Here is a 12,013-nt window from a genome sequence, read left to right on the forward strand (position 1 = left end):
TGACCAATATAGTAATTAGATAAGTTGTATATTTTGTACATCAAATACCATATTTTGAAATCCCACTTACGGTCACCCTGGCCGTGAATCAAAACTGCCATTTAGCTCCAATATTGTGATATATAGTAATCCAAAACAAAAACAAACTAAAGATTTAGTTAGGAAACTATGAATCGCTTTGTCTACGAGCAGGCCCGACTTGTGGAAAGCGAATCCTTTGTAAGCCGTGACCGTAATGTGAAGATTTACGATGGTGACCAAAAGGTAACTCACATTATCACATCACTCATTAATTATTATTCACTTCTCCTATGACGCCATTTGCTTACAGACGGATTTCGAGGATGGAGAAGTGGTGCTAACTACTCACAGACTCTTCTGGGGACGCCCTGGTGAGATAGCTCGAGCAGCCGTTACACTTTGCTTGCCACTTAGCTATGTGTTGTCACTCAGCGAAGAAACTACCTCAAATTTCTTTGGTCGCAAGACGCGTATTATAATGCATCTGCGACCACCAGACGTCAACAAAGCACCTGGTCCCTTGGACACAAGTCGTGCGGCTCATATTAAGCTTTCGGGCAAAAACGGACTAAGCGTTGAGTTTCACAGCGCTCTACGCGAAACATTGACGGCAAAGGTTTGGGAAATTTCACTAACCAACGAAACAATACTGAAGAGTCCGGCACCCTTGGCCAATGTCAATGATCGCTTGGCAAGAATTCAAAAGCGCACTGGTATTGGTGGCATAGAACGTCATCTGGAAGCGAAAGCCAAGGCAACAGATGAGAATATAGCGCTTGCGTTCCAGGATCTCAGTGTTCTAATGGCCATGGCCAAGGATATGGTTGGAATATCGAAAAGTATTAGTAGCAAGATACGTGAACAAAAAGGTGAAATATCTGATGACGAAACGGTGCGATTCAAGTCCTATCTGCTCAGCCTGGGAATTGATGATCCTGTAACCCGAGATAACTTTACTAGCAATACAGCCTACTTTAACAGCTTGGCACAGCAGATCTGCGAGATGCTATTGGACCCCATTGAAGTAACTATTAAGCAATCGTTGTAATAATGGATACTAAATATTCTGCTTTCTATATTTGTGATCCAGGAACACGGTGGCATGATGTCGCTGGCCGATGTCTATTGTCGTGTCAATCGCGCTCGTGGCCTGGAGCTTCTTTCCCCAGAGGATCTGCTGCATGCTTGCGAGCAACTGCGTGGCCCCATCAAACTTCGTCGCTTTCCCAGCGGAGCAATGGTCCTACAACTTGAATCACACGATGACGAACTTATTGCCATTGATACATTGGAGAAAGTTACGGCGGCCGAGTCTCTGGCAGTGGAGGAGCTGGCCAAACAACTGGACATTTCGCTTCTTTTGGCCAAGGAGCGTTTCTTGGTGGCAGAGCGATTGGGAAAAGTTTGTCGTGATGAGTCCGTTGAGGGTTTGCGTTTCTATCCCAATCTATTGCTCGAACGCAGCAGTGGCTAGCCGGACATTGAGAATGTATCTCAGCTAATATCATTTTATGTAATAAATTTTTCTGTTGTCTTCATTCGTAAATATAAACGTGGGTTCGGCTGTGCAGTCCCTAAATTTATAGCAAACATTTTGTAATTTGATACATTCATAGTAGTACAATGGAGACTTTTTATATTTGATTTATTAGAAGTCTTTCATGGATGCATTTTGCTTACTATCCACGACATCGAGTGACTTTTATCGGCGCTTTAATTTCAGTTCTCTCGAAAGTATCGTTCTTTTTGTTTATGTCTTTAAACGTAATCAGTTTTTGCTTTATGTATACTTTAAAAGAAAAAGATTCTACGTCAGGTATTTAGATAAGCAGTTATTGAATTGAAGTTACATTTATGTTAATAGGTAGTTAATAGCTTATGCTGTTTTTTCAGATTGATCTGCATTACTCGTCTTATGTATTCATATATTTAAAATTTTTGCTTCTGTCTTCATTTTCTGGAGCTGCTCCAGATACGAACTCGTACGCAATTCCAGCCTTGACTACCTGGTTCTCTTTTCTTTTATCGTAACATTTATAATTTTTTAGGTAGTACCATGTTTTCTTTCTTAAATCACATTTATTATTATTATTATTAATAATATTAACATTGAGTAAATTATTCTTGAGTGTATGCGTGTGTATAGTTGGGGGATCTCTGTTTTTTCTTTCATTTTCTTTTTATAGTTTACGTTATTTTATAGGGTATTTTGTATTATATAGGCATTTTTGTTGTACAGCAAAAGCAAACGATGCCAAACAATTACAATTACAGCAAAAGTCGTAACATAATTAAAATAGTTACTTAAATAAATTAGTTCATGCTACAAAAAACAGGCTCAGTTAAAAAAAATAAACAAAATATGTAATGTATAATCGTATAATTTGTTGATCGGAGTTAGTTACCTTTAAAATGGTAACTATCTCATGCCTATTTACTTTCAATTTCGTATTACATTGCGCTATTACAAATAAATTTCAATTTGCAATTTGATTTGCGTGACTTTAGCGTTCAATTTTTTACATTTCAGTGTTTAAGTTTTTGTTGCTTTTGTTTTTTGTTTCGTTTGTAAAATGTAAATTGCAGTTGGAAGTACGAGTACTAATTTGTTTTGTTTAATTTGTTGGTTGTTATATTGTTTCGCAATACAAACTAAAATTATTCTTTTTATTTTATATAAAATTAAGTTAAGCATTTAAATAATAAGCAATAATCATAATAATAATTGTAGTAATATTAATAATAATATAATAATTGTAATAATAATCATAATAGTACAATATGCATATGTATGTATATTTATATTTAGATTGACGTGAACCATTACAGTGGTTCACATATTTGTAACTAATCCAAATCGTAATAATTAGCCAAGTTTCTCTTTTACAATCAAATTTTACAATTTTTGTTTCTCATCTTATTGCTTTCTGTTTTGTTTTCTTGAATTTTGTTTTGCTTTTATTTCTTTAGGGGGCCATCTAATTGTAGGGCCTTACGTTTTTAGGCTTAAAGTTAGCACGCAAGCTTATGTAACTAGACTTAAGGTGTAACAAATTGGAGTTGGAGAGCCAAATTGATAGACATTGTTGACATGGCGTTTCAGCGCACGATTATATATATATATAAATTTATACATATATATATATTTGAAACAATTATTATGTACAATTAGATAAATATTAATTAATAAGAGCTTTACACCTAATTCGTTTTGTAATGTTTTGCAGAATACTCTGCAAATGGGGGACACTTTAAACTTAAGCGCAGACGCAACTCCAGCTTATTGAGAGGTCTTTTTGCATATTGTATTGAATGAGCTGCTATATATCGATTGATCTTATACGGCTTCAGCATCATCTTCATCTCGGCAGCAGCATCATACGTTCGTTTAGTCCACATAATTGATGAAATTTATACTAACGATTATACACATCGAAATACATGTAGATATATGGATAAACAATGTATGCTACATAGTAGAGTGCTATTTAAGTTGTAACCATAAACTATAATATCATGCAAATACACAACGCGTAGCCTTATTACTTGTCTTCTCTCCTCAATGAACTCAATTAACGAAAAATGAATAGTGCTCCTGTATGGTTGATTGCACACTTCAGTAGTTGTATTTTATGTGTTAGCAAGTACTGGGCCCATTCCATCACATCACTTTACATCAACTCGTATAATTTGGGGCTATTGGATATTGGCTTGGAGCTTATTCCCTACATTTATTTGGACACATCGGTGGTCGATCGCCGTCGATTGACAGCTGCCTGTTTTGCTGCCGCCAGCGCCGACAGTGTGCGTTGATTGATGACAGCCGCACTGGTGGCAGCATTGCGTCCAGCGATTTGAATGTGCTGCACTTGCTGATGCTGCACCTGCACCTGGCTGGGACTCGGCAGTGTTTGCGATGAAGCCGAGGCAGTGCCCTGGTTGAGTATTCGATGTTGTTGTTGTGGTTGCTGTTGTTGCGCTGGCTGTGGTTGCTGCGTCGACGCTTTGACTGTCTTCAGCTGCAACTTTTGCGTTGACATCACAATCGGTCCGGCACTCAGATTTGTGCTATTGCTAACGGCATTGGCTGCATTAAGATGAATTTAATTCTAATAAATGTGTAAGACTGACAAATCTAGCTAATCGAACAGACTTACCATTCACGGGCGTTGTGGCAATCTTTAAGGTGGAGCCACCGATCTGGCGTTGCGTGGTAAGCAATTGCCTGTTACTGGCCATCTGTTTGGTGCCCACAACCTGAACGTTGCGTGCTCGCGGTTGCATTGCTGCGGAGGCTGCTGTGGCAACGACGCCCACACCACCAACACCGCTTGAGGTACGTATTGTTTGAGGATTGATTTTCTGTACGCCAGGACCGACTATTTGAGCTGCAAGCAAAGAGAGAAGAACGAGTGTGCGGGGAGATTTTTTTGGTTGTTTTGTTTTAGGTTACAATGAATCTGCTGTCTGTTTGTTCGGTATGGTATCAAGAGATGCTAACGAAGCGCCACCGTTAGGCCACCAGCTATGAACTATAGCGGAGCCTGGTTAGACGGTGACGCCTTCAAACTGATGGCATATGAGTTAGATACAAGGCACATAAAAATGTTTTAGTTTGAGATGAGTTTTGGATCGAAACGATTGGTGTTAACATGGGGTTTGTGTAAACGTGAACGAGAAACGAAACAGAGAACAGAAATTGAAGTTGAGAAAACAGAGAACAGAAAAGAGAACACAAATTAAGCAAGTTCAATAAATAAAATAGAATAAAATACGAAAAAAAATATATATACTTATAGAATAATGCGAGCATCATTTAAGGACAAGTTCGAGTTCGATCTCTCTGCTCAGTCTCTAAATCGCTGCCAAAGTCGGCTCCAGCAGCACGCATTGCACACGCATTGTAAGCAACGACTGTTTCTACTTGGCAAACTCACCAATGGGTAGCGTGAGCATGGCTGCTGTGGCGCCTGTGCTACTGGCATTGCCGCCACCTCCAGCGCCTCCAGCGCTGCCAGCTGCATTGTTTGTGATGACCACCGTTTGTGTCCCAGCCACCGTCGACGGCAGACTAACGATTGTGCCCGTGGGTGGTGCATGTTGTAGTTGCTGCTGTTGTTGTTGCTGCTGCTGCTGCTGTTGTTGCTGAGCAGACGGTTGCGTTAATGTTATCGTATGGGGCAGCTGCTGTTGCTGCGTCGACACGGGCACCGAGACGAGCACACTTCGCTGCTGGGGCTGCGCCTGTTGTAAAGTTCCCGTTGCATTGCCGCCTCCAGCCGTGACCTGTTGCTGTTGTGGTTGTTGCTGCTGTTGCACTTGCACAGGTGCATGCAGATTGTTGCCAGAGAACTGCAGTGAAATGGGCTGAGCGTAGCCGGGTATCTGCACCTGAACATTCTGCAGGCCAGTAAAATTGGAAATGGCTCCTTGCAGCTGCGACAGATTGATACCCTGCAGATTGAGCGTGGTGGTTGTTTGCTGTTGCTGCTGCGGCGACGCAGACGGCTGCGGATGCGGACTAGACATTGGCGAGTGTATCGATGAGGTGGCGGGTGAGTGCACCAAGGTCTTGGTTATGAATTGCTGCTGCTGCTGCTGCGTCGACTGCGCCTGTTGTTGCGGCGACATGTGTGGCATGGCCACAGCCGATACTGACGACACATTTGAGGTGACATTGCTCAGCCTATCGAGCAGCACTTGATTCTGATGCGTTTGCGATGACTGCGAATGATCCGATCCAGATGGCGAGGGCGTCGCTGCGTTCGTAAGCAGCGCATTCAGCGTGCCGCTGCCACCGCCAGTCGATGACGCTAGATTCGTGGGCACCGCAAATCCGCTGGCATTCGAAGCGTTTGAATCGCTGCCCGGGGAAGGCGCCGCCATGCCTACAACAATGGCATTTGGTGGCGCCGTTGTGCTATCCCTACGCAGTGTGCTCAGTATGCGCTGCTGTTGTTGTTGCTGTCCCGAATTGAGTATCTTGAGGCTGCCGCAGACGCCGCCTGTGCTCACTGTATATGCGCCATAGCTGGTGGTGGGATTCGTCATGATCGCTGGCGGCGAGGCGAGCTGTGATGCCAGTGCTGACATGGACACGCGCACCGTTTGATTGCCATCGCCAGCCTGCTGTTGACCCTGGGCTTGAGCCTGGTTCAAATTCACGGCTATCAGATTGCCCGCGGAATTGGTGCGAAACGTTGTGGCTCCACCGGCGCCTACAATGTTGATCTTACGATTGGTGTTCAGCAGATTCTGCAGCACTTCGCTCGATGGCTGTTTGCGCTGTGTTGTGACCAACGTCGGTGTGCCGCGTGTTGTCTGCACATAGGTGGCCGTTGTGGCATCCACGGTGTTAGGCGCATTTGGCTGCTGATGCTGCACCAGGGTCAGCGTCTGCTGTTGCCCCGTCGCCGAAGTGGTAAAGGTGCCACTGGCCACAGGTGTGCTTGTCATGGCAGCTGGAGCACTGTTTAGCAGGTTGAGTATGGACGCATTGCCCGAATTCTTTAATGTTGTTGTCGTCACGTTACCGCTGTTGTTGGTGTTGTTGCTGCTATTGATCGTTGTCGTCGCATTGTTGTTGCTGTTGCCTGGAGGTGTCGGCGTGCCAGCTGTTGAATGGGAAAGAGTCAATCTGTGTTTCGAATACCTTATTGATTACGAAGTGTAACTTACAGTGCGGATGCGGATGATGTTGTTGCTGCTGGTATTGATTGGCAGAGTTCATGATACTGGTCACTATGGCATTGATCGCAGGATTTGGATGCACCGACGAGTTGCTGTTGTTGTTATTGTTGTTCATATTGTTATTAGTTGCGGCAGTTATTTGATGCTGCTGCTGTTGTTGTTGCTGCTGCTTCTGCAGCAATTGATGTTGGGTACTCACAATCGGAGCAGCCTTCAGCTGGGATTGCTGTGTGGAAAAAGAGAGTGAAATTAAATTTAGATGAATAATACTATATTGTATAAATAAAATTTGTATAATACGCAAAACACTATAAACTCTTGTAACTCTTTCTTAATTGAATTCTGAAATATCTACGATCTGATATACTAAATATACTGATATACTATTATACGAAAGATATACCAGCTCTGTTAAACAAATGAAAATAAATATATTCTTCAAAAGTTCAGTACCAAGTCATAAATTCGAATTCACACACATTTTTTGAACTTATATAATGCTCATATTTTTGTTGTTTGATAGAATCTAATCGTAGTCTAGCATGATAAGCAAAACCGAATGATGACTTAACCATTCAAGTTCATATAGAGTTCCATTTACCCAAAAGATACTCTATTTATAGATCATTAAAGTTTTAGTTCTAATAGAATGAATAATTATCTAAAATATCTGATTGTAATACATAAATATTTTTTGATATTTCTAGCGAATCATTTCTTTTTAAGAAACATCTTCCTCTGGCCCATTTTTGTCTTTTGTAGATAGTAAACTATATATTCATTGCAGATATACTTACGAGAATTGGCACATTGGAGTTGAGCTGGGCACGCAATGCGGAATTGGCGCCAATGGCAGTGTTCAGCTGAGCAGTTGTTACTTTCTGCTGCTGTTGTTGCATATTGGCTGGCTGTATTGTGATTCCTGAGTGCTGCAGCGTTGTGGCCAATTGCTGTTGTTGTTGCTGCTGCTGCGGTTGCTGCTGGACCAACACTAGCGAGCCATTGCTTAAGCTCACCTGGTGAGTGGTCGTATTGGAAGCATTGCCGCTAGACGTCAGCAATTGTATGTGCTGTGGCTGCTGCTGCTGTTGCGGGTGTTGTTGCTGTTGCGTCGTTTGCTGCTGTAAAATGCTGTTGTTGCCACTGACGATTTGCGTCTGTTGCTGCTGCTGCTGCTGTAGTTGCAATTGACCATCAACGTTGAACTGCGCTGCGGCAATTGGTTGCTGTTGTTGCTGGCGAAAGTTCTGCTGTGCGTTGATCGTCGTGCTGTTGACTGTCTTGGCCACGAGTTGTTGTCGGGGAAGCGGATGCGTTTGCGCCACATGATGCACTGTCGCCGGCAATTGTTGAGTGAACTGCGCCTGTCGCTGCTGTTGTTGCTGCTGCTGCTGTTGTTGTTGCTGTTGTTGTTGTTGCTGCTGCTGTTGTTGTTGCTGCTGCTGTTGTTGCTGCTGCTGTTGTTGTTGCTGCTGTTGTTGTTGCAGCAGCAAACGCTGCTCATTCGTCAGTCCAGTGTGGGTAACAATTGGCACATGTCCGGGTATCAGATGCGTAATCTTAACAGCCTTGCGTCCCTCCTCAGTGAATATCTCGCGGAATTGCTGAATGTAACGATTCGCATGGACCCGCGTGCCCAACGCAAAGCGACACGATTCACCGTTGCGCTCGCCCTCACGATAATCCCGATCCACATACAGTTCGCCGAGGTATTCCGCATCAGAGGGACGCTGATAGATGGACAACTTGATGTGGTACAAAGCGCGCCGACCCTCGCTCGCCTCTCGTTCCGTCTCCAGCACATACTCCTCGATGAGCTGCGGCTGAAAGTTGTGGCGACAGTTGGGCTGGCAGCCCTCCTTGCACGCATCGCTAAACTCGTTCAACGGCTCAAAAGTCTTGGCATATTTCTCCACACTAATCACATGCTCGGGCACCTTTATGTTGGCCGGATACTCGAGACACGGCGGCCGTATGGGTCGTATAACTTCAAGCGGCCGTCGCGGCACCTTCGATGTGAATGAGGAGAGCATGGCGCCCACCAAGGGATTGTTGCTAGGCGCGGTGGCGGGCGTGGCATTTGCTGTGCTGCTGCTGGAGCTCCGCGGTCGCTGGCGTAGACGGGTGAGATAGTCGCACAACTCGAGACCCTTGTGATGTGTGAACTGATCCAGTTTGCGCTTGCGATTGATGGCCACCTGGGTGAATTTGTTCATCTGCCGTCGCATCTCATGCGAATTGAAGCGTTGTCGTTCGTGCTGTGCGTTGATCGCTTGCCGTCCAATGCTGGGATCTGGTTCGAGGCACAGCGGCTCGGCGGTGGCCAGCACTAGTTGACTCTCCAGCGCCAGGCGATCCTCGGCGGTGGCGGCAGCGCAACCCAGCAGACTGCCCAGCTGTTGCACGTCCGCAAAGAGCGTGGCATTGCTGGGCCGCAGCAGGATGTGTTTCATATCACAGATATTCGTAGAGGTGGCAAAGGTCTGGCGAAAATCGCGTATTTGCGCAATCACACAGCCCGCATAGAAGACGCTCGGTTTGGCATACACACGCGATCCCTCGCTGCCATCCTGCGGCGAATTCAAACTGACCGTCTCCGCACTGAGTAGATCCATGAGAAACTCGGGCAGCAGCTCCCGATCGATGCACTGCAACAGCAAATCATTCTCATAGGGCCAACGCAACACCTCCACCAGGCCATAGTTGGAGGACACCGGTTGAGTGGCCGTTGCTGTTGTTGTAGTCGCATCGCCATCGCTGTCGGCCAGCCGCGACTTGGCACTCTCGGCCAGCGCCTTGTTGCGACTAGTGCTGCTTTTGTCGGAGGTGTTTTCATGATAGTTACTGCTCGATTCGGTGACAATCCAATCGTTTGTCAGCGGATTAAGCACCACTTGCTCGTCATAGTGCAGCGCCAGAGAGTAGCCTTTGTTCCCTGGATACAGGTTGACCACAATGGTGTTGAGACGTTCGCACTCCACCAGACGTTCCAGGATGAACGAGCGACTGCGCTGCTTTAGCTGAGAAAGAAGCACATTTGGATGATATTTTGATATGAAGCAACAACAATGCTATTATTCTAAACTTACCCCCGTTTCCGCAAAATGATTGAGGTCATTGCCGAGCAGCTGCAGATAGAGTTCCTTGATCTTGTCGTGTATGTTGAAGAACTTTGGCGTCGCCTCTCGCTTGCTAGAGTTCGAGTTGGAGGATGTGGCGGAGGTGTTGCTGAGCGTATTGCTCCCAATGCTGTTGGAGCGAGCTGATGCAGACGCTAGAGCTGCATTGCGACTAGAGGAACTGCTCTCCTTGCTGTTGCTGCTGTTACTGCTGTTTTTCTGTCGTTTGCTGGGCGACGATGTGGGCGATGACAGCACATGATGGTTATGCAGCTGATGGTGCAAGTGATGATGATTTTGGTGATGACTGCTGGTGCCGCTGCTGCTGACCGACGAAGCGTTCGAGCTGCTCGACGCTGGTCGCCTATCAGCCTTCTTACTATTGTTATTATTATTATTGTTGTTATTATTGTTATTGTTATTGTTATTATTATTATTGTTATTGCTGCTGCTGCTGTGCGATTGCTGCAGGTGTTGAAAAATATGCGAAGTGTTGGAGGGCGTGCTATTGTTATTGTTGTTGCTCAAGCTGGAATTAATTCCCGGCGGCGTCGACAAGAGCAGGTCAGGAACTACCGGCGACGGTGACGTGATCGAATTGAAGTTCGACAACGTCGTTGTGGACGAGGAGCACGATGATGGCGATGGGGCTATCGTAATTGCCGTACACGGCAATCCACCACTCGGCGTTGTGGCAGCCAGCGGCACATGCGATTGCTGCTCTGTGAGTATGACAATGTTGCCGCCGCCCGCCGGCAAATCCGTGGGTGAATCATCATCGTCGAAGATGCAGATTGGCGGTTGCGCTGGTATCTGAGGTATCGCTTGCAGCAGACTTGTCTCCAGAAACGATTTGCTACTGGTGGGGAAGCTAACCGTAACTGGAGCAGAGGAAATCTGCTGCTGCTGCTGTTGCTGATTGTTGTTGATGGCGAGCGTGGGAGAGCATGCGGCCTGCAGCACTGTGTGCAACTGATGATACGACTGCTGTCCCAGTTGCTGTTGCTGCTGTGTTTGTGGCTGGGGCGAACTCTGCGTCGCTTGGTAAACGAATTGCTGTTGAACAGCGGCGTGCGCCAATCCTTGGGCATTCGCATTTAGTGGATTGTCGCCCTTTAGCTTCTTAAGCGTGTCATTTATGATGAACTGCAAGCGGCGATAACACAAAGAAAAGAATAAAGAAATGCGCCCAAAAATGAGTTGCGACATGTGAACGAATTTTTTTTTGTGGGAAGGGGAGGGGAGGGTGAAGAGCTACTTACGTCTGCTTCTTGACATGATGAGTCCAAGCTTTGCATTGTGCCAGTGGAGAGAGGAGTACGTCAAAGACCCCAGTTCCTGTTCCTGTTGCAACTGAGAGCCAACAACACAACAACAACAAGAATTCAGTGGCCGACGACGACGACATTCAAGTAGCCCAAATCCAAGAACGAGAACTGTACGAGAGCTGTTGCAGTTGTAGTTAGGCGCCTCCCCAGGACCAGTTCAGTTGTTTTCATCGCTCCTCCGTGCACTTGCAGGTGTCTGCCTGCCTCTCTTTGACTTACAACAACTTCTTATTTCGTTTTGTTGTTGCTGCTGTTGTTGTTGTTGCCTTTGCTTTGCTTTTTTTATGCGTTCGCTATTCGCGTTTGAAGTGTTCAATGTAGTAATTTTGTGTTTAGGTTTTAAGCATTGTCATGCGAATTGCGCCTTTTTTGCACACACTGTCTTTGAATATTGTTATTGTTGAGTTTTCATGCGCTTTTCCTTCCCCAAAAAATGTAATTTCTTCACTCTTTTTCTGCTGCTGCTGCTGCTTTGCGTGACATTTTCTCTTCGCCTTCGCCCCTCTTTCGACGACGGACGTTTTTTTTTTTTTGGCTTTTTACACACACACAATTACGAGCTGCTCGCTTTAAACTCTACGCATGCACCACAACGTTTGCTTAAACTCATTAAGGAGCTGCTAAAATGCAATGTTTTTCATTTGTTTAATGTTTTTTTGTATGTTTTATGCAGAAAGTTTAGTTTTGCAATGGTACGTTCTCGCCGAATACGCGTACACACTGGCAGCCAATCATTGTGTTATCGATACCGATAACTTTACAATATGGGCATGCAGTCATGTTCGCAATTTTGAATTAAAAACCCAAAAAATGCAGTTCGCATGCATTTATTATAATTTTCTGTATTTAAAAATA

At 45.0% G+C, this 12,013-nt stretch overlaps 2 protein-coding genes across 4 annotated transcripts; one reads left to right on the forward strand and one right to left on the reverse strand.

Annotated features, from left to right (window-relative positions):
- Positions 1 to 62: 62 nt before the first annotated feature.
- On the forward strand, positions 63 to 1,611 carry LOC133843411 (vacuolar protein-sorting-associated protein 36). The gene is made up of 3 exons (XM_062276938.1): positions 63 to 264; positions 332 to 1,045; positions 1,112 to 1,611. Exons 1-3 carry the CDS (start codon positions 169 to 171, stop codon positions 1,493 to 1,495), a joined length of 1,194 nt encoding a protein of 397 aa, XP_062132922.1. The 5' UTR covers positions 63 to 168; the 3' UTR covers positions 1,496 to 1,611.
- Positions 1,377 to 11,862, reverse strand: LOC133843405 (uncharacterized). Of its 3 annotated transcripts, none has more exons than XM_062276926.1 (7): positions 11,093 to 11,860; positions 9,801 to 10,976; positions 7,509 to 9,731; positions 6,700 to 6,937; positions 4,959 to 6,635; positions 4,179 to 4,409; positions 1,377 to 4,108 (listed from the first exon to the last, which is right to left on the reverse strand). In XM_062276926.1, exons 1-7 carry the CDS (start codon positions 11,126 to 11,128, stop codon positions 3,753 to 3,755), a joined length of 5,937 nt encoding a protein of 1,978 aa, XP_062132910.1. In that variant the 5' UTR covers positions 11,129 to 11,860; the 3' UTR covers positions 1,377 to 3,752. The 3 variants fall into 3 exon arrangements, with proteins under 3 accessions (XP_062132910.1, XP_062132911.1, XP_062132912.1); XM_062276927.1 differs by having other exon boundaries at positions 3,989 to 4,130; positions 11,093 to 11,862; XM_062276928.1 differs by lacking the exons at positions 1,377 to 4,108; positions 4,179 to 4,409 and adding an exon at positions 4,425 to 4,590 and having other exon boundaries at positions 11,093 to 11,862.
- Between the last annotated feature and the right edge of the window lie 151 nt (positions 11,863 to 12,013).

Source organism: Drosophila sulfurigaster, chromosome 3 (assembly GCF_023558435.1).
Source record: "Drosophila sulfurigaster albostrigata strain 15112-1811.04 chromosome 3, ASM2355843v2, whole genome shotgun sequence".
NCBI lineage: Eukaryota > Metazoa > Arthropoda > Insecta > Diptera > Drosophilidae > Drosophila > Drosophila sulfurigaster.

What these genes read in the sequence shown, in the direction of transcription:
- LOC133843411 (XM_062276938.1), top strand. Translation starts at nt 169, where the DNA reads ATGAATCGCTTTGTCTACGAGCAGGCCCGACTTGTGGAAAGCGAATCC. An exon ending in TTTACGATGGTGACCAAAAG is followed by an intron (nt 265 to 331) that starts GTAACTCACATT and finishes ATTTGCTTACAG; the next exon opens with ACGGATTTCGAGGATGGAGA. An exon ending in TGCTATTGGACCCCATTGAA is followed by an intron (nt 1,046 to 1,111) that starts GTAACTATTAAG and finishes TTTGTGATCCAG; the next exon opens with GAACACGGTGGCATGATGTC.
- LOC133843405 (XM_062276926.1), bottom strand. Translation starts at nt 11,128, where the DNA reads ATGCAAAGCTTGGACTCATCATGTCAAGAAGCAGAC. An exon ending in CATCATGTCAAGAAGCAGAC is followed by an intron (nt 10,977 to 11,092) that starts GTAAGTAGCTCT and finishes CGCCGCTTGCAG; the next exon opens with TTCATCATAAATGACACGCT. An exon ending in ATCATTTTGCGGAAACGGGG is followed by an intron (nt 9,732 to 9,800) that starts GTAAGTTTAGAA and finishes CTTCTTTCTCAG; the next exon opens with CTAAAGCAGCGCAGTCGCTC.